Genomic DNA, 26208 nt, shown 5'->3' with positions numbered 1-26208 from the left:
TAGTGCATGAGATGGACTACTCAGTAGGGAAATTTCATGGGGAGTTGGGTAGAGTCCTACATTATCATGATGCTCTACTTATTGCTAGTATGCAGAGGGCTTCTGGTACCTGTATCTGGTTGGATAGCGAGTGGAGCAAGGTGTGCTTCACATTGATTAGGATGGCTTGGGATCCTGGTATCAAGGGATTCCTTCATGTCGGGACAGTGTTGAGATTGGGGATGACTCAATGGTACATTTGGGACCCTGGTATTATTGGTGGTTACAGTGGTGATCAACAGTCAGAGAGGGCACTTGTTCAGGCATTGCTTGAGGACAAGCAATTTTTGGCGAGGAGGACTGTAATGTCCCTTCCTAAATTATTTTGGAACAAGATTTATTTTTACATTTTGGGGGCCCATTTGATTTTTGATAGAAGACATAGGAGTTAGAAGCAAGTTAATTTTATTTTATTTTGTTTTGTTAATATGTGGGGACCACCCACATAAGAAATACGCACTCCCTAAGCCAATGGTTCAAAATGCATGAGAGGGAAGAAAAGGCGGGAAGAAAGGCTCCACGAAAGCTATAAAAGGAAGGCAACACACTTAATTTGGCATTCTTGGCTTATCGAATTTGATTCTGTTGCTTGAGCTGTTTAGATGGGTCACTTTTTGTTTAGCAAGAGTTTTCCAAGCAGAGTACTCACCCTTTCTTCAGGGGATTTCGAGGTCACCATAGAGAGGTTCATCCATTATCATCCGAAGGAGATTTGTAGAGAAATTTCTAGCATTTGTATTCAGTTCGCCCCAGCAGTGCGTATTTTGGAGGACGCAGTAGTGGATCTAGCGTGGCCATTGCAACATTCTTCCCGAGGGCTATTGGCATGAGAAATTAGGAGAAGAAGGCTCAATGGATTGTTGGCTATTGGGTGAGTTTGAGGGCTGGAAGTGGCAACAATATTCAGAGTGATTTTGCAGACTCTGTGGCCAGTGCAGAAGAGAGAAACTAAGCATACATGGGAGATAGAGTTTCAACCTTTGGGGCTATTGCTTGTTGGGAGAAATAAGGGAAGTATTGGTGGAGTTGATTGCTACATTTTCGGAGTGTTTGAGGAGGATTTTGTTGGTGTATTGGCAGACAGTCTGCTTCAGCAGATTTGGAGGGCGTAGGGCCTTTTGGGGATCGAGTTTGGAAGGTCAAAACTAGGCCAAACCATTTTTGGGTTTTTTCTAGGTTTTTGATAAGGACCTTAGATATAAGTTTGCAGAATTTTCTGACCACCAGATGTGGTGGTTTCAGCGATATCTTTGCAGTAGACAATGTAGAATTGCTGGGGATTGCGAGTGCTGTTTGGGGATCCATTTTAGGAGGTCAAAATCAACCCAAACCATTTTTGGGTTTTCATGGGTTTCGCCTGAGGGGCCTAGATATAAATTTGTAGAATTCTATGAGCATCAGAGGTGGGGTTTTTAGCCATATCTTTGCAGCAGACAGTGCATAGTTGTTGGGGACTGTGCAGTGCAGCAGTTGGTTAGTTGTTTGTAGCTTTGGGTTGTCATTGCCTCAACTGGGCTTTGCTCTGCTTGCCTTTGAGGCATGCCCAGGTGCATTCCTTCCATATTTTGTACTCTTGCACCAGTTTATAATAAAATGACTCAACTGTTTCCATATTATTGATAGTTATGGGCGTTTTCTAATTGTTTTGAAATTTCTGTCGTAAAAATTGTTATTTGCTTGCATATCACTATTTTTCCTATTTTGGGACATTACAGTGTTTGGGTCATTTGTAGGATAATCAATTTTCCTCTTGTTACTATGTTTGTTTAGTAACACTTGAGATGTATGACCAAACCTGCATTATAGCTAGTATAATTATTAAATGTTGATATTAGATTAATTGAAACATTGATGTACCATAGTGACAATCATGGATATCAAAATTGATTACAATGTTAGAAATAAAATTATTCATCAAATAAACTGTTAGAAAACTTAAAAATATACTATGTCAGCAAGCACTCCTATAAGAGTTCTAATAACAATGGTAATAATGGATATCGAAATCAATTACAATGTTAGAAATCAATTAACCCACTAAAACACGTGACAACAAAATTTGGCTCATGGTTAATATACCCAAAATACTTGGAATATAAAGATATCCATTAGGATAAATAAATATATAATGTATGAGAAAAATGATATTATATTATGAATGAGGGCCCTGTATGCATACTTAGACGATGTTAAATTCTGAGCCCAACGCTTGGCAATCAATTCCTTGCATATTTTGTCTACTGAATAAAAACATAGCTGAGTTCCTAACATAAACATTTAGTAAAGGAAAATATCAATCAATCTCAATAACAAATTTGACATACACGATGTTGATGTTAAAGCTTGGAGATGTGCTTCTACATAGACTAGGTGTCAAGGATGCAAGAGATGTCCAAAAGCCTCTTTAGGTACTTGCTAATGTTGAGCAAGTGACTTTTGTGATTTCTTTTCTATGTTTAACTTAGGAAAAGTGCATTAATTAATTACTTATTAATAATTAAACTTGGCTATTGAGCTAAGGTTTCTAATGAAATATGAATTTAATTTATTTTAGTGAATTAGATCTAATCTTTATCGTTGATCTCAAGTGAGGCTTAGGATCCAATCCTAGCAATTCCTCACTTAGGAGATTAGGGTTAGGGATTTGGCTTAATTCAAATTACAAGAGGAGCCTAAGGGAGGGGTACATCGAATTCTTGGGAGAGCAATTTTCTCAAAGGAGTGATGTTGAGAAATTTAGGGCATTCAAAGTTAACAATTTCTCTGCTTAATAATTGCTTGTGATACTATTTTTCTTCTTAGCTTATGATCTTTCTTCGTTAGCTTATTAATGTGTTCTCTTCATCAAGACAATTACCAATATGCATAATAAAATACAAGTGACAGTATATACGCTTCTCAGCCAGGGCCAAAACCTCTCACCTCTTGAGAGGAAAACCAGATCAAAATTCTTCTTCTAGATCTTCAATTGATAAGTACCAAGATCATGACACAGACCCTTGACTTTAGTATCCTCTCAAGAACCTTGTCACTAACCTTGATGTTCTACCTCTTCCTTTCTTCTTGATCTTGAACTGCTCTCCTCGACTCCTTCTAGAGAACCTCGGTCTCTATCCTTCTCAATCCTTCTCACTGCACCTTCTCGACTTCCCCTAGAGAATCTTGGTCTCTAGGTCTCTACTTCGGCCTCCCAGAGCAAACCTTCTCTTGCTGCCCTAGAAGAAACTTCGCTGCCCCGGAAGAAACTTTGCTGCCCTAACTTCGCACTGCCCCGAAGAAACTTCGCTGTCCTAAGAGAAAGTCCTTTTCACTGATCCAGAAGAAACCCTAAATTCACATTACCCAGAAGAATCCTCTTTCTCCCTTCTTCGCACTTCTGTTCTCTTCCTTCTTCGCATTCCTGCTTCTTCCCTTTCTTCGCACTTCATCTCAATGCAAGTCGAGTTTCTTGTCTTCTAAATGGAGGACGAGTGTGTGTATATATGCACCTCATCACATGTCCTTTAGGCCGACGTGTCTATTGGAGGTAGGCTAACTTGTTCTAGAGAGTTCTTGGAGGATACTTTACGTAGACAAGATGACCTTTTGCAAAGTGTAACATGGCTTCATTTACATGACAATGACTCTAAAATTTTATGACTATATGACAAATAAATCCTAAAGACTCTCAATGGGAGTCTTGACTCAAAAACAAAATCCCTTGCTCATGAAACCCATGAAACAAGTCAATATAATAATAATTTTATTTTTCTTATTTACATCTCATTACATTAAAAGATAAAAGAAGAATATAAGATGAAAGAATCACAAGTAATTATCTATATAAGAAAATCTTTCTGCCTTTTTGATTTTCTAATAGAATACTGCTGAGCATGCGACTATCATCGTTTCACAGGCAGACAGAGGGATTTGTGGGCAAATTTTCACACAGTAAAACATATATGGAAACTACATACTTAATCGTGGTTCGTGGGTTCACGTTGGCATTTGGCAGTGGCAACTTGTAGCGTTATAGCCTACAAGGAGATCGCTCAAACATGTAAAATAATAATTTAATAAATTATAACAACAACCTTCAAGTTATTGGTGGCCCCAAACTTTTGGCTACTCGAAATCCCTATTTTCTAGAACTGGTAGCATCTATAGTGATGGATTGACTCCTCCTAAGTGTATGTTGTTTGGAATATGGACATGAACCATAAATTCCCCCCCCTTTAAAAATTTGATAGCCCCAAGTATGAGTCTAAGTTACAACAAGCATCAGGATTCATTTTTATGATTAAAAGGATAATCATAATACATTTAAATTTTACATAGATATATTTATAAAAAATTAAAAATATACACAATAAACTAACTAGTTCTAAAATTGTAAAATTGTAAATACTAAATTAGTAAATTAGTAAATAGATATCATCATGATTCATATATGTAGTTGTTCTAATATCTGAAAAAAAAAGATCAGACACTATATATATATATATATATATATATATATATATATATATATATATCCTCCGTGTCTTGTTTCTCGTGTCGAATACTCGTATTTACATGTCCTCGTGTCAGGTGACTTAGGCCTATAGACTCACTCTACCCCTATACATGCGCATTTACTTGGTTGTGAATGTAGATAATTTGAAACTCTATAAGCCTTCCATGCTAGATCAAGAAGAGGAGAAGGTCCTACCTTTTGTTGAGGATTTTGCATCAAATGCTTAGATAAGGTTGATAGAGGATACAATTTTGCAAAAGAGGTAAAAACTACAAGATAGGGGCAACATGACCTTTGGCAGATTGGGTTGTGTTACCCACCACTTCATGGGTGATATCCCCAGGAGATTTTTTTCTCCATGATGAACCTCATGCAGTAGCCAACAACCCCTTGCAACCTCCTACTAGCTTGTTGTGCCATTTCTCTGCCACCTAAGCCAGCCGTGTGGTCCCTCACCCACTTGTATTGATCATATGTTTGAAGGTGGGCCTCTCGAATCTAAAGGTATGTCTTGTCATTTGCTAATTGAGTATGGGGTTTACTTATCATGGATACTTCTGGGTATGGATTGATGGGGGGATGTGGCGAAAAGAGTGGGCTTAGTTGGTGCTCTTGTCCCCTGGATCTCTTTTTGACGTTACCCTTGGATCTTAGTCCCGTGGGATCTCCTTTATTGACCATTTGGTTCCAGGGTGGTACTACTTGGGAAACCCCGACTTTGGGTGCATGTTCCCGCTCCTTTATCTGCATATATTACTCCCTTTCCACTCATTATACCCCCATTCATCATTTCTCCTACTTGGGCCCACTTTTCCATTTTGGTTCCACAAAGGCCCAGCCTCCCTATCCCCTTCCCCCCACCTTGGGTCAGGTTTGGAATGATGCCCCAAAGGTTGAAGCATCTAAAAGAAAATGAAAAAGCATAATTGGTCACATTTAACAGGAAATTGTACCACAAAATGCAAAAGATGGTAGGGACAAATAATTAGCACGTGGGAAAAAGCCATACATGAGCTCTACCCCAACCCATGGTCATCACCCTGGTTCCATAGGCCCTAGATGAGCCTCCTTTATCATTCACGAACCCATGATTGTCCCAACCCTTGGAGGGAAATGAACACCCCTACCTAAAAGGGGGTAATCACTGTTGTATCTCACACGTCATGCTCTTGTCCTTTAAGCCCCAAGCAGTTAATTAAATAAAATTCATAGAAGACAAAAGACATATAAATAAGGGTGGAAAATCAAGGTTGGGGCACCTCATGTGCCACGACTGTTCCCTCCTACACATTATCTACCTAGATGTGGGCTTCCCCTTATCTAGGTACCCCTATGCCCCAACATGTGGCCCATGATTGCCACTCTCGTTCTCTACTCCATTCCAATTATTTATCACTGTCCACCCCCATTAGAGGGATGTACCTTGGACATACTATCCACTATAAGGGTTGAAACCACCTAATAAGGTACGTGGTTAACCCCTTTGGAGCTTGGAGACACTAGCACATGCCAATGCCCACTACGGAAGGGCATGCCATTATGAAGTGCCCACTTTGTTATCCATGGATTGTAAACTCTTTTACACAATTATTTTAATGACTGGTTGTACTGGAAGCCTAGGGGACACATTGGATCTTATGTAGGATTACAGGTGGTTTCCGTTTAGGTTTGGTCTCCCTATATGGGATTCTGACCCCTAGAGGTCTACATTGGCACATATAGGGTGTGCATAGAGAGCCATTGCCATCCATAGCAGCAGACAACACTCCACGAATCTTCATCAATGCTCAGAGACTACTAGTGATCCACTTTTGGGATGAGGGTGATATGCTTGGTACATTATGCCCATCAGGACCCCGCACGAGCCCCACACTTTTGGTAGGTGTCCCAAGACTTGTACGATGTCATGGAAACATTCATTCCACCACTCGGACCCTTGCAGAGGATCTATAGGCATCTCTGATTCATATGGAGACCCATGTGGTCATTTATGTGCCCTAAGACCCACTGGGAACACCACAAGTCTACTAGTTGGAGAACAAGGGGCCACCCCCTTGTCCATCATATTCCGAGGAATTTATTCCTCAGTATGGCACTTCAGGAGGGCCCCACGACATGTACATATTATTATTTGGCCCCTCGTGAGGCTTATTTTTCCATTTGTGAGCTAGTTTGGTGGGCTTGTCACCAATAGGGGTTTTATTTGCACATTATTTTATCATTAGGGGCTAATGTAGGCCCATAGGCTAATTCGAACTCCTTAGGAGGCTATATATTGATGTTAGATACATTCATTTGGATCATAACTGGACTTGGGATCTCTCTAATCATAGAGAACTTCACATTTTTTTGGAGATGGATGAATTTTGATGTATGGATTTGGGCTATTTTTCTTGTCTTGGAGCTTTGTCTTGCAAATGTAATGCTAGTTGGATATACTCTATAACGTTGTAAGTAAATTTTAACGTTGTTATTCTTGTTGCTGAACAATGCTAAAATTAGGGCTAGTTGCTGCATAATTGAAATGTGGAATTAAGCATGTTTTAGCTAATTTAATGTATGGGCCAATGTTATATGAATGAAATGTCCTAGAGATTATTTGTCTTGATAAGCTTGCATCATTTGCTTCGAAATATAAATGCTTGAAGGTCACTTTTCTTTTCTTTCTCTCAACATTGGATGAAGCTAACTGTCTGGGCTTCCTTGATCAAGAAACCAAGTTCTTACTCATCATCATCCTTGACTCCATATCCCCAAGTGCATTAGGCATTGATCCCTAAAAAGGGTGGTCATCTCCTTCACCTTTTTCACCTTTACCACTTTTTCCTAGGTTTAGCCCTCAAAGGTCACCTAGGGCATCAATTTCTCTGGAATTGATCGAAGGAAAAACTTCAATCTCCTACAGGCTACTGTGCTGGTGGGTCCCCTTCCTCTCCTCCAAATTTGAGGCAATTCTAATGGTGGAATCTCTGGGAATCACAAGCCCTAGATCTAGGATCGAATTTTGCCTAGGCATCCCTAAGGCTAGACCTCAACAGGATCAATTCAACCTTTTGAAGTTAATATTCTTGTTTGGCCCTTTTCCTTTACCTTGTCTAGGACAGGAACATCATTGATTGCTGCATTCCATCCCCGAACTTGGGCTGGGTCCACTTGGCCCTGTGTGGTCCCATTTCTCAATAAAGATTATTTGTCAAGGACCATTTGAGAATCCATGTTTCCCAAGGATTATAGGGATTGAGAACTCATCTATAAGCCTATTCCTTCTCCCTCAACCCTCCAACCCCTTACCCCTGGAGGACCAAGTCCCTTGCTTAAAGAGCAAGCAAGTTCCATTCTTCACTCCATCCTTGGGAAAGGGTTTCCAAGGTAAGTTTCCACCTATCGATTGACATATACTTTACAAGTGATCCCTACACTACCAGGACTCCTCCCATCGGTGAAAGTCTGTAAAGAGGAGGGAGACTTAGCTGTGGTGACAGTGGGCTAAGCCTCCACCGTTGCGCTTAACCTACCCTTTTAGGTGCCCTGCTAGTTTGAGTGGTAACAAGTTGAAAGGATAGCTTCTAGGAAAAGCTAAATGGTACACTTGAGAGGTGGGAAGGGGGAAATTTCCTCACCTCCTTTAGGAGAAGCCTTTGGGGATCAAAAGTCTCCCAAAAATGGGGATGTATGATCCAGATTGGATCATTATATTATTTTCCATCCATCTTCAAGCTTTTAGAGTGGAAAAGCTAAAGGAATCAATTCACATGATGATTTTTACCTACGGGTCCTTGTTTGGTGAATTGGGGTTTGAAACCTTCCGAAAGCAGTTTGAGGTATCAAAAGGAATTTTTTGTGGGGTTAAACTTTGCCGCTTAAGTGCAATACTCTCTAGCACTATTCTACATAGATTCCTTTCCAATCGTGCAAGAATCGTCTAAATCAGAGTTCGTATGTGAAAGTTATGCCACTCGGATGTTGACCTTCCTGTTTTGACCACCATAATTCGAGAAGATGCCATGTCAGCCCCCATTATCCATGGAAAAGGGGATAGCCATGTGATCATGATGAAAAAGACCCTAGAAGAGTCGATATTGTAACTCTAGTTAAGTGTTGAAGGAGTCAAACTTATCCACTAGTGTGATATAACCAGGCCACGAGGAGGAAAAGGGGTTCCATTCTATTTGAGTGCATTTCTTTCCATAGATGAGTAGAGTAGTTGAGAGTGGATATAGAGAGAGAGCTAATAGAGAGGGTTTGCATACTATAGCAACCCATGGGCCACAAATCTCACTGCTTTGTGCTTGCACCTATTTCCGTAGAGAAAGAAAGAGCAAAGCAACCTCACCTTCCAGTTGGGTTTTCTCTTGAAAGGGTTTCCCAAGTCATATTTTGTGTTGTTATGGTTGTAAGTGATTGTACTTTTGTTTGTTCTCTATTTTTTGCATTTTCTATGTTACATGTATAAAAATAATAACTTAATAAATCTAGAAGTTTAAGAAAATTAATCCTCATAGTATAGATTTCAAATTTTCAGTATAAATTTATCAGATCTGTTGTGATGAGTTTCCCAGTGAATATCCATGGCAATTTATGGATCATGGGCACTTGTCTTGCGCATGTCATCTTAGTGGTTCGTAAAGACCTTAGCAAACCGTGTTAGTTTTGGTGGTAACACCCCTCATGAGGATCAATCCAAGCAACCTGATATACTGTCTAAAGATGTCTTGGTCTGTTAGAAATTGACGTTAAACTAGCAAATCCAGCTGGTTCTGTGATCCAGGTGGATATTGGTGGCCACCCGCCAAGTCCACTTGGACCCCCACCATTGTTTCTTTCAGCTTTTTAGTTTCCTTAATTATAGCACAGTTTACTATTTTTAGCAGTTTTTCAGGTTTTGAACTTTCGGAGCCGTTTTGAGGCCCTAGACGACGTTTTTTGGGAAAACTGGGAGCAACATGGGTCCATGGACCGATGTTGCTATTCCCAAAGTTGTAGTTCTCAGATAGATCATTCTAATGAGATATTGTGCGCGTCAAACGGAGATCGTATGCCAAAGTTACGACCCCGGGAAGTTGATGTACCAATTTACCCAAACAGGGCCCATAGTTTGGCATTTCATCTTCTAGGGTTAGGTTTTTGGATGTTTAGGGTTTTCCATTGTTTCTCAACAATAAATAGGCCTTTGAGCCTCATTGTAAGACAATTCAGAGGCATGTAGCCGCCACATCTTTTCTCAAAGATAAGCTACCATTGCCCTAGCTGGTTTATTTCCATTTCTGTTTGTAAGCATATTTCAGTATTTTACATTAATGAAATGAACTATTATTTCTGCTGCACCTCTATGTTTATGGTTATCTCTGTAATTTGTTGCGTTCCTATTTAAATCCGGATCATTCTGATTCCAATTCAGCTGGTTTTTGAAACACCGCTTGAAACCCCATTCCTCTCCAACCAAAACATTGGTGCATGGGTCATTCACAGCCTGAACCAATGTGCCATCGCCCATGATTATTACGATGGATTTGTTACATGCTTGCAAGTTACACATTCAAGTCTGATTTATATTGGATTATTAATCAAATTATTATTTTGTTTCAAACCATGGTGAAACTGTGTAAGCCATCAAAGATACTGATTGAGACAGGCTTGAAGCTATGGACCAAAGAAATTGGATTTTTTGTAACTTTTGATTTCAGGTTCATTACTTGGCCAAGATTTGTATAATATAAGGCTGCAATAAGATTTGAGAGGTCTCTGAAAGGAATGGAGGAACTTGGTGTTGAGTTTGTCAAGAATGATAGGCTCAATTTGACAAACTTGACATATTCATATTGAGCAGGTTCACTAGATGATATAAAATCTACTTCAGGATATTTTTGTTTAATATGGATTCATGTGTTTCATAGATCAACAAGAAGCAGGCTACAATTGCTTTATCTTCCATGGATGCATAGTACAAAACTGTGCTAGGAGCTTCACGTGAACCAGTGTGGCTAAGGAGAGTTCTGGATGATATAGGCATTCAATAAAGTGAAGCGACTGCCTTCTGTGATAATCAATGTGTATTTAGGCTAGTCAAAACCCCATATTTTCATTTGAAAACAATACATATAGAGTGCACCACCACTTTATCCTGGAGAAAATGACAAACAAGGAGATTGAATTTTTGTGTTAAGCCTTTGATGAAGGATAAATTTGTAAAATTTGTGACATGCTTGGGGTAAAAGTTAACAGATTTGTCATTAAGGGGTGATCAAGGAGTTACCTTATTCAACATGTTACATTAGCATTACTTTGTTGTTCTAAAAGTGACCTCTGTGCATTGAATAGCTCATACTTATGAAAATATATCCAGACATGATTTATCACCGATCTTTGCTCATCGATTGGTCTTCACATTAATAGACTTCAGTTCTAATAAATTCAACTAATGATTTCTTCTGTCATAGTGGCAATTTCTCAATTTGGTGACTTATTATTCAGTGTCTGTATTGTGTGCTGATCAAGCTACTAGAATATAACTCAAAAGCCGATTTTACTTTAAGAATTTTCAAATGAAATGACTGTGTAGTGGCTACGCCTTAAAGTTTAAACCAATGTTGCGAAAACTGTGATTTAATCACGATGTTTTTCTGAAAAGATTAAATCGGCCGATTAAATTGTAATTTTTTATTTTATTTTTTAAATTTTGTTGATTTTTACCGATTTTATCTCCATTTTTATGATTTTTTCTTTTTTCCAAAACCTCGTGGATTTAATTGCGATCGTGATTAACGCAACATTGGTTTAAACCACTGCACTTTGCATTCCTATATAATTGCATAATCTCATTTAAATAATTGATAAAACAGTTCTGGGGAAAGTATTAACATATGAACTGCAATTCTGTATGCTGGTTTTGAACCATATATGGTGTTTGGAAGTGGCAGAAGTTAATCCTGTATATACAACTCCTGACTTAATACAGTGTTACACCACATCTATTGCTACACTATTGTGATGATAACTCTTTAGTTGTTTGCAAAGTGCCATCTCATGCAGATTAAGTCTTCTAATAACAATTAGTTTTTCTTGTGACTTTTCTTTTTAATGAATTATAATTTATAAGCTAGAAAAAGGATGATGAATTTCATATTGAAATATAGATCCGGATTCAATGAATGTGATTGTCACACTCTTTTTGAAGTGGTAAACTTAGACCTTTTCTCTCTTGGTGTATATGTGGATCGAACTTAAGGCATGACATCTTATGAGTTTCAGTGAGTATATAGTGCCTAATGTGAAGAAAATAGCCAGCTACGAGCAGAATACTCCATAAATTTGGCCCTATTATGTCTTATGATCGATAAATTTTGCAAAATAATATAACTATTTTTTTTGACCAGTTTATAGTTTTGTATTGAACTGTACTTTCTTGTTTTTGACAGAATAGTGTGACTTTTTATGAACGGGATATAAAAATTGCCCTATAATGTTCTGAAAAGACTTATTAGTGAACATCTATCCATGGAGGCCTATTATTTTGTCTCTCAAATATCTGTACAATTCACTTCCTTTTCAATAGGCATTGCAGGACTTGAGACCCATATTTTTATATTTTAAAATTTATGTGCTTCTTTTGTTGAAGTTATGTTATTTAAGGTAGTTTGTTCTTTAGCAATTTGTGGCATGTTGTAAATGACTCACTTTGTATTCCCTTTTCTTGGATTGCAGTGATTCTGAAAGCAAAAATGTATTCGTTACTGGTGGTCATGGTGGCAGTCTCCGATTTTGGGACTTGCGGTTTGATCCTTACTCAGTGCTACTTTCATGCATTTGTATGATGGATGAATGAAATAGTTTGACATGGTGCATTAAATGATTTTTATAAACTGCGGACTAGTAGTTTTACTTTTAAATCAGATATTGTTTGTTCCACTTGGATTTTCTCACTCTTGGTTGGTTCTGCTTTATTGGTATTGCAAGATCTTGCACTTCCAGAGATAAAGTCCAAAAGCTCAAGTGCAAGATCATATGTATTTCAAGAGGGGGCTACTGTCACCTCACCAATCCTCTTCTCACTTCTGGTTGGTTCTCCTCGGGCTCAAGGGGCATTCTCCCTAATATAGGATTGCTATGGTTTTGGGGTTTTGAAGGTAATCTCAAGCTTTAAGTTCAAAGGGAAGATCCCTACACACACAATCAAGAAATTATAAGGTGATTATGAAGAGTAAACCCCATCAAAATAGTATAAAACATTTTGAAAGAAAATAAAGTGATTAGAAGGTAGAAGATCATTGCCTTAGCTTTCCAATATATTTTTAGGGCATATGGGGTCAAGGATCAACACAGTTGAAGAGAAATGGAGTGGATCTAGATTTAAAAGACAAGGGTAAGTTCACTCACTATCCTTAGTAAGCCCACTTGCTCCTTCCTCAAAGACTTGAAAAATGGGTTTGTTAAGAGGGTCAATGATTTTTGTAGAAGCTTTTGGATAAATTACATAAGCTTTGATGTTGAGAAATCTAGGGGAGAATAGTAGTTAGGTTTCTTTATTTTTATTTATTTTTAACTTTGACACTTTCTTGTGATATTAAATTATTGCATCATTATTATTATAGTGTTCAGTTAATCATCAAGACAGATGCCAAAAAGATCATAATGCAAACAAAGAACACCAGAAATAGGCTCCAAGCCAGGGAAATATCCACAACGGGAAATCCCAGAAACTCCTCATAGAATCAATTCAATGAAGACCTCCAAGACCTTGACCCAAGACCGACCACCAAAAGATAACCCAGCCACACATCAATCAGTTCTCTGCGATTCTGGTCCTGAGGAAAACCTAGTTATTGTTTTTCCACGTTCCTAGTGTCTGGGATAAAATCTTAAATCATTGACGCTACCAAACCAAGAATCACAACGAAGCTACTTTGCACAACGGAATATAAACAACATTAAATCTACTAGTGCACAAAATATACACAACCTTTTTTTTACACAATTTTGTACAATAACCCAACTTCGTTATATTAATCCAACTGAATAATACAACAGCCTATGGCTCATGTACCAGGGATAATGGCCCTCAAATATCCACTAGTACAAGAATACAAAACTTGGGCTTGGTGTTAGTCCATTAACAACCAATCTACCCTCAATAAGATACTTTGACCATCTGGTTGTCACATTCTCTCTCAGCTCCTCTTAGTCGTACCCTGTACTTGCCCGATTTGTTGGCTCTCGATTTGTAGCACTGCCTCTATCAAATATCCAAGTCCATTTGGCCATTGAACCTCAGCTATCCATTTGGCTCACTAGTTGTACCTTAGTCCATCAAGGGCACAACACATCGAGACTCCTGTCAAGTTGTTCACAACTCCTTTTTTGAACAACTCACAACTGCCCACTGTTGCTCCTTAGCTACTCAGGGACTTCAGCGCACTATAGTCTTCCTGCGTTGCTCCAATGAAGACTAACATAGGGCAACGAAGGGCTTCCACCTATCACTGCAAGATGCCCATCTTCCACAATGAACACGGGCTAGGAGGACTGCCCTTCCTCTGCTGTAGATGTCCTTCTCCACAAGACAAGTCTAGGGCTGCACAAACTGCTCTTGGCTGATCACACCCTTGAGGTCCTTCTCCACTCTAGCTAGTAGCAACCACCTAAGTCCATGAAGATGGTGCACACCGGGCTCCAACTTGGGCAATATCACCCTGCCCTCCAATAGACCATAAATGCCTAATCCACCATCCAAACTCGGTCAACTCTCACGCTGCCCTCCAATAGACCACTAGTGACCAATCCTTGCTGTAGCATCTGCACTATGGTTAGGGCATCCAACCACCTAAGAAATGCTTCCTCTTGGCTGATAACAAACTCCTCCAACTGTCCTCTTCTAGGACACTCATCCTTCTATCATCCAACCATCAACAACGTGACATCTACAACTCATTGCTGCTGCCTCCTTGACCTTGATTTTTGTGCATGTAGCAGTCTGGTTAGGGCATCATAACAACCCTAAATCCCTGTGCCAATTACTGGTTTCCTTGTCCAACCTTGCTTCCTACCTGTGCTGACCTTCTAGCTACCGTTCTACACTATTTTGGCCTCAAGACACCACCTCAAGGCTCCTACAATCCCACAAAAGGCTACATCAAGGTTTTGACTCTCATAGACAAGGAAACTATCTCTGTGTGGGATGCAACCTACTTCAAAAGTCTACGGCTAGGGCAAAGGTGCCTTCCTAGCAGTCCCAAACCACACCAACGATCTTTCAATAGTGATGTTCCTACAACACCTTACTGTGGCCCTAAACAAATATACCAACATCAATTATATGCACAGAAAATACTCTTAAACATACCTTTGACCAAGGACTAGGGTCTACAGTGAGCTTGCACTGCAATCTGTCCAAGACACGTCCTTAAACCTTCCTTGTGGACCGCCTAAGACCTGCGACCAAGCTGTCAAAGAAACTACACCCTAGAAAGAGACAAACCCTCTCCAAACTCGACCCCTTGCCTTCCTACTTCGCTACCTCAGTCACTTCTCCAAATCGTAGAGGTATTCCTTTGATGCGAATGCACTTTGGATCTCTCAAATAGCCTCCCACTCGACCTCTTTTTATACAAGTATCTAGGAAAACGTCTAACTCATCTATGGTCACCTCATGTTAAGGTCGACTTGACTTCTCTAGACAATTTGCTCATTCTTAACTTCAAAAATTAATATCTCCACAAGGACAACTTCAACTTTGATGATTCTCGATGCGTTGGATTCATCTCTACATCCTCTATCATTTCCATCCTTCACATGTCCAATTCTCTCTATGGTTTTGGCCCCAACATTGATGGGTACAAAACCCCAAGCTTGGGTTTCATGACCACAAGCCACACTTGTGTGCCAACTCCTCCACAACCCTCAAGCCTAGGGTTTGGAGTACCTCCCAAGCTACAAATCTCAACACTAGTTTCCTCCAAGAAACTCGCACGTGTGACCTTGTAGAGATGCCAAAACAGAAATTTCGTTCCTCCTTTTCTTCGTTGCTTCTTTCTAGTTATTTTGCTCCTCTTTCTTGCTCTAGATCAAATCAGAAACTTGTTGCTTGATGTGTGTCTCTAAATGAGGTCGAGCTCCTCCTTTTATAGGCTTCTTGAGGGCTAGATTGGGCCTCTTCTAGGCCGACTTGTAGGGATGGATGACTCATCTTTTGGTGGGCTTCTAGACTCATCTTTACAAAATATAATTTTTCTTTTCTTGTTTCTTGAGCCAGAAGTGGCCTATTACATCACGACTTTGACCTTTTTACATGACTCAACAAATCCTAAAGCACACAATGGGTGCTTGACCTACAATGGGCAAGAAACATAAATAATTTTCTTTTTACAAAAGTATTTTTCTTTCTCTTTTTCCTTTTGACAAATGCAACAATAATCAAGTCATGACTCATACAATTATGAAGAGCGACACTAGTTACATTTCAACACTCCTCCTTGTTGAGAAATTTAGGGCAGCACTGATTTCTCTATTACTTGACAATTTTTTGTGATATTTCTTATTTCTTCTTCTTTGTTATTACATTTTATCATCAAGACATTTGCCAAAACTTCAAAGACAACAAGAGAACACAAGATGTAGGCACTTAGCCAGGGCAAAACCCCTAAGGAGGGGAAAACCCAGTCAAACTCTTCCTTAGTAGAATCAAAATCAAATTGAGACCATCCTAGACCCTTGACCTAAACCTCTCTCCATCCATCAAGTCAACCTTTCAGTTGAAGTAGCCTTTTTCTAAAAACAGGTCTTCAAGAACAAGAGTTTTGACGCTTCTTGACATCTCTTATTTTTTGCTCCTGCAATCATAGAAAACTTCGGTTCTTGCAATTATAGAAACTAAGCCCCTTTAATGCCTTTATTCCTCTTCATATGTTTCTCTTACTTATACGAAAGTATTTCCTAAATTGCATTGCAGATTCGTTGGTGCCATCTTCAAGGTCGAATGCTTCTTTATATATAGTCTTCATAAGGTTGACGTGCCCTTCATGAGGCTGACCAGACAGTTGCTTGAGGCCAACTTGATGGTGGAGGAGTCAACATGACTCAAATAAATTTCTTTCTTTAATATAACGAATGCAAGAAGGGTCTTGTACGTTATGACATTGATTTTTGACATAAGACATGTTACCCACCACTTTGTGGGTGATATTCATATAATATTTTTTTCTCCTAGATGGTCGCCAACTGGCAGTTAGCAACCCCTTGTAGCCTCCAGCTAGCTCAATGTGCCATTTCTCCTCCACCTGAGCCAACCATGTGGGCCCTCGCTTATCTGTTATGATCGTATTTTTGAAGGTGGGCTTTCCAACCCCTATGAATTTTCATTGTGTAGTTGGGTATTTTTGTTTACTTATCATGGACACTTGTGGGCATGGATTAGTGGGGGGATTCGGAGGAAAGAGTGGACTAGGTATGTACTCTTGTCTTATCTACCCAATTCGATGGTTAACCTTGTATCCTAGTCTTGTGAGATCTCTTTTATTGGCTACTAAGCTTTAGGGATGACACTACATGGGAAACCCTGATTTTGGTTGCGTGGTCCCTCTTCCTAATACCATATACATTACTCCCCTTCTGCTCATTACAACCCCATTCATTATTTTCCCCATCTGGGTCCACATTTGTCCACTATGTCCACAAGGGGTTAACTTCCCCTTCCCCTTGTCCACACCTTGGGTCGGGCCTGGAACGATGCCCCAGAGGTTGATGCAGCGAAAAAGAAAAGAAAAGGCATAATTTTGCCACTCTCAACAGGAAGTGTACCACAAAATGCAAAAGATGGTTGGGGCATACAAATTTAACGTGTGGGCAAAAGCCAAACATGAGCTCTGCCACTTATCTTTGGCCATCACCTTGGTTCCTATGGGCCCTAGATGACCCCTCTCAATCATTAAGGATCCCATGATTGTCCCAACCCCTGGTGGGCAATGAACTGCCCCACCTTAAGGGGGTATCTACTGCTATATCCTACACATCATGCTCTCATCCCCTAGAGCCCCAAGCAATTATAAAAGTAAAATCAATAAAAAAGCAAAAGGCATATGAAGAAGGGTGGAAAAACAAAGGCCGAGGTAACTCATGTACCACGATTTCCCCCTCCTACATCCATATACCCAAGTGTGGCCTTTCCTTATTTTAGCTACCCTATACCATGGCATATGGCCTGGAGCTTCCCCTTCATGCCCCATTCCATTCCATCACTATATCGCATGCCACCTACCATTTGATGGATGTACCATGGACATGTCACCCCCCTTTAGAGACTGAAACCACCTAATAAGCTCCTTGGTTAACCTCTTTATTGAGCTTGGAGACACCTCTAGATGCCAAAGTCCACTATGGAAGGGCATGCCACTATGAAGTATCCACTTGTTTTCCATGGTTTGTAAGCTCTTTTACTTGATCACTCTAATGATTTTTTGTACTGGAAGGTGAGGGGATGAATTGGACCTTATACAGGATTGTAGGTGGGTCTCCATTTGGGGTTTGGTCTCCCTATACGGGGTCTAAGCCCTCTAGAGGGTCACATTGGCATTTGTAGGGTGAGTGTTGAGAGCCATGGGCCTCCACCATAGCAAAGATCACTTCATGGATCCCCCATCACCATTCATTGATTGCTCGTGTTCCACCTTTTTGGATGAGGATGATGCACCTGGATCACCATGCGCAGTTGGCTTCACACTTGTACCATACACTTGGCAGATGTTCCAGGGCCCAGATGAGGATGTGTCTTGCCATGGGAAACAGAGGGAGGACACATTTCATCATTCTAGCCGTTATAGATGGTTTACAAACATTACCGATCCACTTGGAGACCCATGAGGATGTCATTGTGCCCCCACACCCACTTGGGGACACCACATATGACTTGCTTGGATATCAAGGGGCCAACCCCTTGAATAGTGTGTTTGGAGCCTATTATCTCAACTTGGCATGCTTTGGACTCCACTAGGCCTTCTTAATGGCCCAACGACTCATCATGTTTACTATTTTTCCCTCTTGAGAGGCTTATCTTTCTATTTTGGAGCTATCTTGGTGGGCTTGTCACCAAGTTATATCACTATTGTACATTATTTTATTATTTGGGGCTAAATTAGGCAAATTAGGCCATTTGAATCCCTTATTGGATTGTATAAATAGATGAGAGGCTCATTCATTCCTCTCATCATCACTTGGATTGGATTAGTATCTCTTGTGAGAATTTTGCACTTCCTTTTGGAGGATGAGTTTGGTTTCATGGATGAATTTTGATGTTTGGTTACTATCTCTTGATCTTGGAGCTTCAAATTATGTCTTGATTTGATGATTGGATATACTCACTATACATGTAAGTGCTATTTTTCATGTTTATCTTTACATTTATCTTGTCACATGAATAATGTATGGGATTTTTGCTCTCTAGATCTGAAATTGCCCTAAATTAATGCGAAATTGTGGAATTTCGGACTTTTGATGTGTTGCATATATTACATGTGTCTTGTATGGTGAATGAATGTTCCTAGAGGTTGAAATTTATTGATATTACCTTGATAAGTCATCGAATCTTGCACATTGAAGTATAAATACCTTTGGTAGTCGAGTTCATGCCCTAGATGCCATGCAAAGTTGCCTAAGGTCTCCTTGATTGGGTGAAAGCTTCTCCAAATCTGAAAATCACCTTGACTCCATCTCTCCCTAAGGCAAGGCACTGGTCTAGCCCTTGGTGGTCACTTGAACATCTTTTCACCACTTTCTCCTCTCTCTAGGACTAACCCTAGAAGGTCTCCTAAGGCATCAAGTGAAATCTTTTATAGCCATCTGAAACCCTTGAAATTTGGTCCACAACTACGCTGGGGCCTTCTCAAGGGGTCCTCCAAGTTTGAGCTAAATCTGTGGAATCTCAAGATGTTGCAAGCCCTAGCCACAGGATCATTCCTCTCCCTAGGTTGCTTTGGGTTAGTGTCCTCATTTGGATCATTGCATTTCAATGCCAAAAGATAATTATCCCTTTGATCCTATTCTCCTCCCAAACCTAGTCAAGCCCATCTATTGATGATCAACCCCACAAATCCTTGACCTAGTTTGGGTCCACTTGGGTTCTTTGTGGTCCCACAACTTTGTAACTCAAATTTTACAAGGATTACATAGAATCCACTTCTCCTTAAGGATCCTCAGGTCTGGAATACCTCTTGTCAAGGTAAATTCTCCAAACCTAAGCTTAAGTATCCCCTTAGCCTTTCCTAGAGAGGCTACCACCTTGCTTCTAAATCAAGTAAGCCAGTTGATTGAGTCTCTCTCAGTGTCACTTGGGAGTGGGAGCGAAAGCAGGGAGCGGGAGCAAAAACGGGAGTGGAAGCGACATTTTCAAAAACTCCTGGTTTGGGAGCGAATCCCGGAGCGATTTTTATATAATATATATATTTTTTATATTTTGATACATATATGTCAACAAAAACATGTAGAATGATGAATTAGATATAAAAAACATAAAAAAACATAGATTGGTCATTGAACCATCAACCATATAACATCAATCATCTAGAAGTTATAATCTTCATCAACCACGTCCACAAGTTAGTAACATAAACATATTGAGTCTCATAGTTGTGAATCATGATTCATCAATCTTAAAGTTTCAACTTCAAGCTTTCAAAATTGAAAATTCAATATATAACATTTATCATCATTGATCACCAAAGCTGTACTTGTAAGCTAAGTTTAACCATTACAAGAAATAATATCTAACATGAAATGAAATGTTATAAAATGAATTATGAAATGAAATGAAACAACTTTCACAAAACATCATATTCATAATTCAGAATCACCATCAATGAGTTATAATTGCCAACTTCAAACTTCAAACTTAAATTGTCACAGTCATATATTGTTTACAAAAAATATCATTATGATATGAAAGAGTCAAGACTCAACAGTTATGAAAACTAATAGAAACTAGAAAAGACAAGTAAATTGTAAATCTATTATCTACTACTACATGTGGCCCTTGCCACGAGAAGTGTTTAATGTATGAGCAGGTCGTGGTGGTCTTCTAGGAGTCTCCTGCACAGACTGATGACTTGAACCAGAAGGCACATGCCCTCCACGTGAGGGTGTAGATGGAGGCGGCGACAGCAAAGGAACAAGACTCGGAACTCGAGCACTGCTACTGGATGGTGGAGGTGGCATGGTTGTTGCTTCATCTTCCTCTCTTATAAGTTCCGCTTCCAGTTTTTCAAGATGTATAGTGCCATCCTCCAAATTATCATCCTCTGGGTGGTTGTCCCAAATTTTATACGTTGGATCCTCATAAGCCCGATCACAGTAATGACTCAACAACCTCATGTTGTAGTGCACATAAACCAAGCTTTCTGCCTGGTTTTCATTGAGTTTGTTTCTTTTCACATTATGTATGAAGCTGTAGGTGCTCCAACACCTCTCTGCAAAAGAAGTATTTACAACCTGTGAGAGAACTTTTTTTGCCAATTTTGGCAAAAGTCCATGGCCGCCATATGATTCCCACCATGTGAGAGCATCAAATCTGGCTTTATCTTCCATTGCATGAAAGGCACCAAACAAACCAGTGCAACTGAAGTATCTGCCTATTTCAAGACGCACACTAGCACATTCCTCCCTATCAGGTATCAACTTTTCTAATGCTTCCAAAATATCCTGTAGATACCTCTTCATCTATAAGGGTTTTGGCCCTAACCCCACCCGCTGGTGCAGGTTGGCCCAACCAAGATGTAGAGTAGTATTTTGGCGTAAGGATAGATGCCAAGCAATGTAGTGGAACATTAAGTTTATCCCACCGTATACACACACAATCGTGAATCAATTTGTACAAGTTGGGATCATTGTTATGAACAATATCTTTTATTTGCCCCAACATGGTATCCATCTGCTCATACACCTCACCAATCATTGGTTTATCTATATCTGCAAACTGAATCATGTGATAAATGGCCTTGGTGAAATCCAATACTTGCCTCACATGTGCCCAAAACATACCATCAAGAGCGGCCTCCTCCACCTGTTCAAAACCTTGCCTGTCAGCTGCATTTGTAGCCCTTTCCTTTAATACCTGCCAATGTGGACTTGATACCATGCTAGCTAACGACTCTCTTACCTTCAAAAGGCACCTGAAGGTGAGGTAATAGCTACCAAATCTAGTTGTCGCAATCTTCAACAACTCCAATCTTGAGTGACTGCGGAAAAGGCCATGGGTATTGCTATGATTTGTAATAAATTTTATCATTTGTTTGCCTTTCTTGTACAAATCACCAATCCATTTGTATTGTTCGTTTTTGTTCTTAACGATATCATGCATCAAAAGGTTCATTGTGTCAACCAAACACCCAGAGCAAAATATGTTGGGGTATTTATCCTCAATAATATCTCCCGTTGCCTTACAATTAGGAGCATTATCAGTGATGACTTGGATGACATTGTATGGCCCAATACGGTCAATTGTTTCAAGTAATGGTTCTGCAATGTTGATGCCGGTCTTGAACTTGTCTGAGTAATCATATGCTGAAAGAAAGATGGCACCACTAACAGACATAGCAAGAACATTTATCAATGGCTTGCCTTTTACATTTGTCCATCCATCAGATACAATGGATACCCCATGGTCAGTCCAAGAACTTGTCATTCTATTCAAAGAATGTGATATTTTTGCTTTTTCATGATCAAGTCCAACGGTTCTTGCCTTGTCATATCCAGGCTTTTGTATCCTTTAGGGGCATCATTTATGGCAAAAACCATTTTGTGCCAATAAGGTGAGTGAAGAACATTGAATGGTATCCCACATGCATAGAGAAACCTGTAAACTTTTGAATCCACATCATTCCTACACCCTTCATCAAGGAAATCTGATATGGTTCTACGCCTTAAACCTGGTGACCCTGTGCCTCCATATCCACTGCCTTGGGAGGATCCTGAAGGAGTTCTTTGTGCATGTGATTGTGAGCTTGGTTCAAAGAAACCCTTTGATTTTTTAGATTTGTATTGGGCTTCCTCCTCTTCCCTTATGTATTTGGCTCTATTTGCTGCTGACACACCTGTACAAGTTTTGATTCCTATTTGTTTATCTCCATCCCATGGCATTTTCCCGCAGAGGCGTTTTCTGGCACGGGTGTATGAACTTGTGTAATTATTGTTGCAATGGGGGCAATGAAATTTAGTGGTTCCGCCCCCTTTCCCTGCTTCAGGCCTATTAACATATTTCCACAATGGGGTTTGGTCTTGTTTAGTTTTTTGAGCTAACTCATGTTCACTCTCCTCTAGCTCCTCACCAGGGTTTTCATCAAATCCACTATGTCCCCCTTCTAAATCCCCTTCTTCATTTTCAATTTCAACCCTCCTTTTTCTACTCTCGAGCACCATAATAACCAAAAAAGGAACCAAGAAGAAGAAAATGCCAAGAAATATAACCATGATGTTTGAAATTTGAAGTTTTGAATCTACAAAATTTAAAAAAATGGAATGGGAATGGAAATTGGAAATAGAGAGAAATTTATTTATTTATTTAGGAATAAACATTAAAAAAATATTGCTAGACACTCTATTCAATATTGTAGAGCCTACCTCTTTGGCATCCAATCTCCCCTTGCTCCTTTCTTTCTCTTGCTCTCTTACTCTCTTGCTCCTTGCTCCTTGCTCTCTCTTGCTCTCTCCTTCCTCCTCACTCTCTCCTTGCTCTCTCTCACTCTCCCCTTGCTCCTCACTCTCACCCTCTCTCAATCTCAATCTCACTCTCAATCTCACTCTCACTCTCACAATGATGAAATGAAACCCTCCCTCCCTCCCTCCCTCACTTTATATCCAAAAAAAATGATTTTTTGTTCCACCGTTTTTTTTTTTTTTTAATGCGAAGTTCGCTCTCGTCGCTCCAAGAGCGATTTTTATAACCCGGGAGCGGTCGGGAGCGATGGCTCTTTGACCGCTTTCGGAGCGATGGGAACGACACTCGTTGCTTCGCTCCGGAAATAGGCAGGGAGTGCAAATTTTTCACAGGAGCGCGCTCCCGACCCGCTCCCGCTCGGAGCGCGGATTGGGAGCGGGATCGAGGAGGGGGGGCGCTCCCACGCAACATTGGTCTCTCTTGTGAATAGGCTTGAGTCACTCCTCATCCCATCATTGATCTATTCATCCTTGTGATTCTTCTTATACCGAGTTGCCTCCCATCGGCGAAAATCCATAAAGAACGGGGAGCTATAGTTGAAGTGACAGTGGGCTATTGCTCCATTGTTGCTTCTTGACCTAGTAGTAGCTCTATAGGATCCCTTCCTTGGACCCTTGCTATTTTGAGTGGTAACAAGGCACAAACCTAGAAGCCTACAATGGAGGCTTGACCTATAGACCATTGACCCAAGCATGAAACCCATGCTTTAATAAGTCAATCTCTTTTTACAATAAAAAATACCTTTTCCCTTTTGATAAATACATTACATAATGACTCAAGTACAATTATGAAGATCGACACTAGTTACATTTTTCAACACTCCCTCTTAACTAGGGAGGTATTCATAATTACATATATACTTAGGTACATGGAAGATCTCAAAGTGATATACTTTACAAAGAGTCACAACACACGCATTGCTACAGATTAGATACTTGACCAAGGTATCTAATCCTGTTGGGACCAAGGTGTGTTCCAAGCTTCAACCACTCTAGGTACCATCGGGCTTCCACTCTAACACCAACCCAGGGATCTAGGTGCCTATCCAAGGTCAGAGCTCTAAAACCAACTCCACCCTCCCTACTTCGGGATCTAGACATCATCACGAGCCGACCAAATGTACTCCCAAGCATCTTGTCACCCCAAGATGCTTCATCTCTCCTTATCAACTAAACCAGATGTATCCACCAATCCAAGCTTGCTTCAAACGTTCAACCTTTTTATTGAGAGATCCTACATAGTCACAACCCCAATCAATAATAAACTTTCAATATTTATATACATATATGTTTAGCACAAACCTTCAGGGTCCTTAATCATTCTGATGTTTCTTAGACCATTATGATATCAAACACATCTAGTTAGAAGCTTTACTTCAACGTTTTCAGCAGCACCAAACTCATCCTCAACACTTCTTCCAAGAACATCCAAGTCTTGTTCACAACTTTATCAATCACGAATATCCATTACTATAGCTTCAACTATTCCTCGATTTCAAACATCCTCATTTATTTCTCTTCAAGCTCCCTCTCAACTAGGGAGATATACACTTCCCTTTATCCAAGTAACTAGGGGACAAATCCATCAACTTTGTTATTCTTCTAGTCACATAGGCTCTTCCTTTTTGCATCAATAATTCATAGGAGAATTTAGATCTTCCAAAACTTCGTTATTCCTTCAGTGGGCAAGAAAGTCATTTATCGAACTTTACTGTCATCGAGGTTCTTATAGCCCCCTCTTTCCTTCATGCTCAAAATCATCACCAGATTATCATCAAATATGAGGTAAGCATCTTCATTATCTTGAAGACTATGTACCTGTAACCCTTAACAACAAGTACAACGAAACAAATATATATATATATGTGTGTGTGTGTGTACAAGAGCACGAAGTTAACTTTATCAATATAGAATTGGATTGTTATATTAATAAGAGCACAATAAATCAATTTTTTTAGACATTCAAGATCGAAACTTAGTTAGGTTTACAATTAATCAAGAGTTTCATCCATTAGACTTATTGCAACAATATTAACTAGGGTTTCGTCACAAAACCTAGATTCATCATTAAACTAAATCATATCAATAATCGAAAACATTATACTTCTAAGGTTTTATTATTATGCCCTAGAATATCAATCTCTACTAGGGTTTTGTTACAACCCTAGATTTCAAAAACTAAATCATGAATATCAACAATCAAGTTAGCATACCAACGTTTCATCTCTAGGGTTCCATTATTATTTTCTAGAAACTTTGTTAATTTTAGGTATGTTCTATGCTTAGAGCAATTTATTTCAATTTTCACAGTTAGCTCTATCTTTTCCAGATTAGCAATCACATCAGCATTAAAGTAAACTGCAGATAGAACATAAATATAAATCGCAGAAGACAAGCCAAGACAAGAGGACACAAGATGTGGCGCTAGCCAGGGACAAACCCCAATGTGGGGAAACCCTTGATCAATTCTTCTTATATGCTCTTCAATAGTTCATCAGAGAGAGAGAGAGATAGTACGTTTACAATAGAATTCAACACTTCGACTTATCTAGATAAGAGCATAGATAATCTCTAAGAAGATGATACATGAGATCAGTTGAAGATATGATGCTTCAACTGATTCTCCAAGGTGACTCCACCTGTCATTGTGCTACATTTCGTCATCATGCTGCACCTCACTGCGCTGCACCTATCATCATTATGTTGCATCTGATCACGCTTCATTAATCATGACTGTACCCATCACTGTACTGCGTTATGTGCCATTGCTGCACCATGTTGCCATACTGACCTATGTGTTGGCTGCACCTTGCTTGCTTGTTGTTGCATGCTAGCTGTACCAATATATGCTTGTCCCTTGCATGCTGCTCTCCTTCGGAGATAGATGCTCTAGTTGTTCTGGCAGTTCCCGATAGTTTCGGCAGTTCCGACTGTTCTCGACAGTTCCTGACAGTTCCGACAGATCCCGGCTGTCCCGACAGTTC

At 39.8% G+C, this 26208-nt stretch overlaps 1 protein-coding gene across 1 annotated transcript in view; it reads left to right on the top strand.

Annotated features, from left to right (window-relative positions):
* Positions 1-26208, top strand: part of LOC149167653 (Transducin/WD40 repeat-like superfamily protein) — a 336132-nt gene that overhangs the window by 193694 nt on the left and 116230 nt on the right. Inside the window, exon 10 of the mRNA XM_089433067.1 lies at positions 12236-12304. Coding sequence (XP_089289193.1) covers positions 12236-12304 — 69 coding nt within the window. The remainder of the gene's footprint in view (positions 1-12235; positions 12305-26208) is intronic.

The sequence above is a fragment of the Pinus tabuliformis genome, chromosome 5_1, assembly GCF_031772625.1.
Source record: "Pinus tabuliformis cultivar Carrire ecotype Pingquan chromosome 5_1, CPIR1, whole genome shotgun sequence".
Classification (NCBI taxonomy): domain Eukaryota; kingdom Viridiplantae; phylum Streptophyta; class Pinopsida; order Pinales; family Pinaceae; genus Pinus; species Pinus tabuliformis.
The sequence above is the reverse complement of the archived record's forward strand: the minus strand, read 5'-3'. Positions and strand labels throughout refer to the sequence as shown.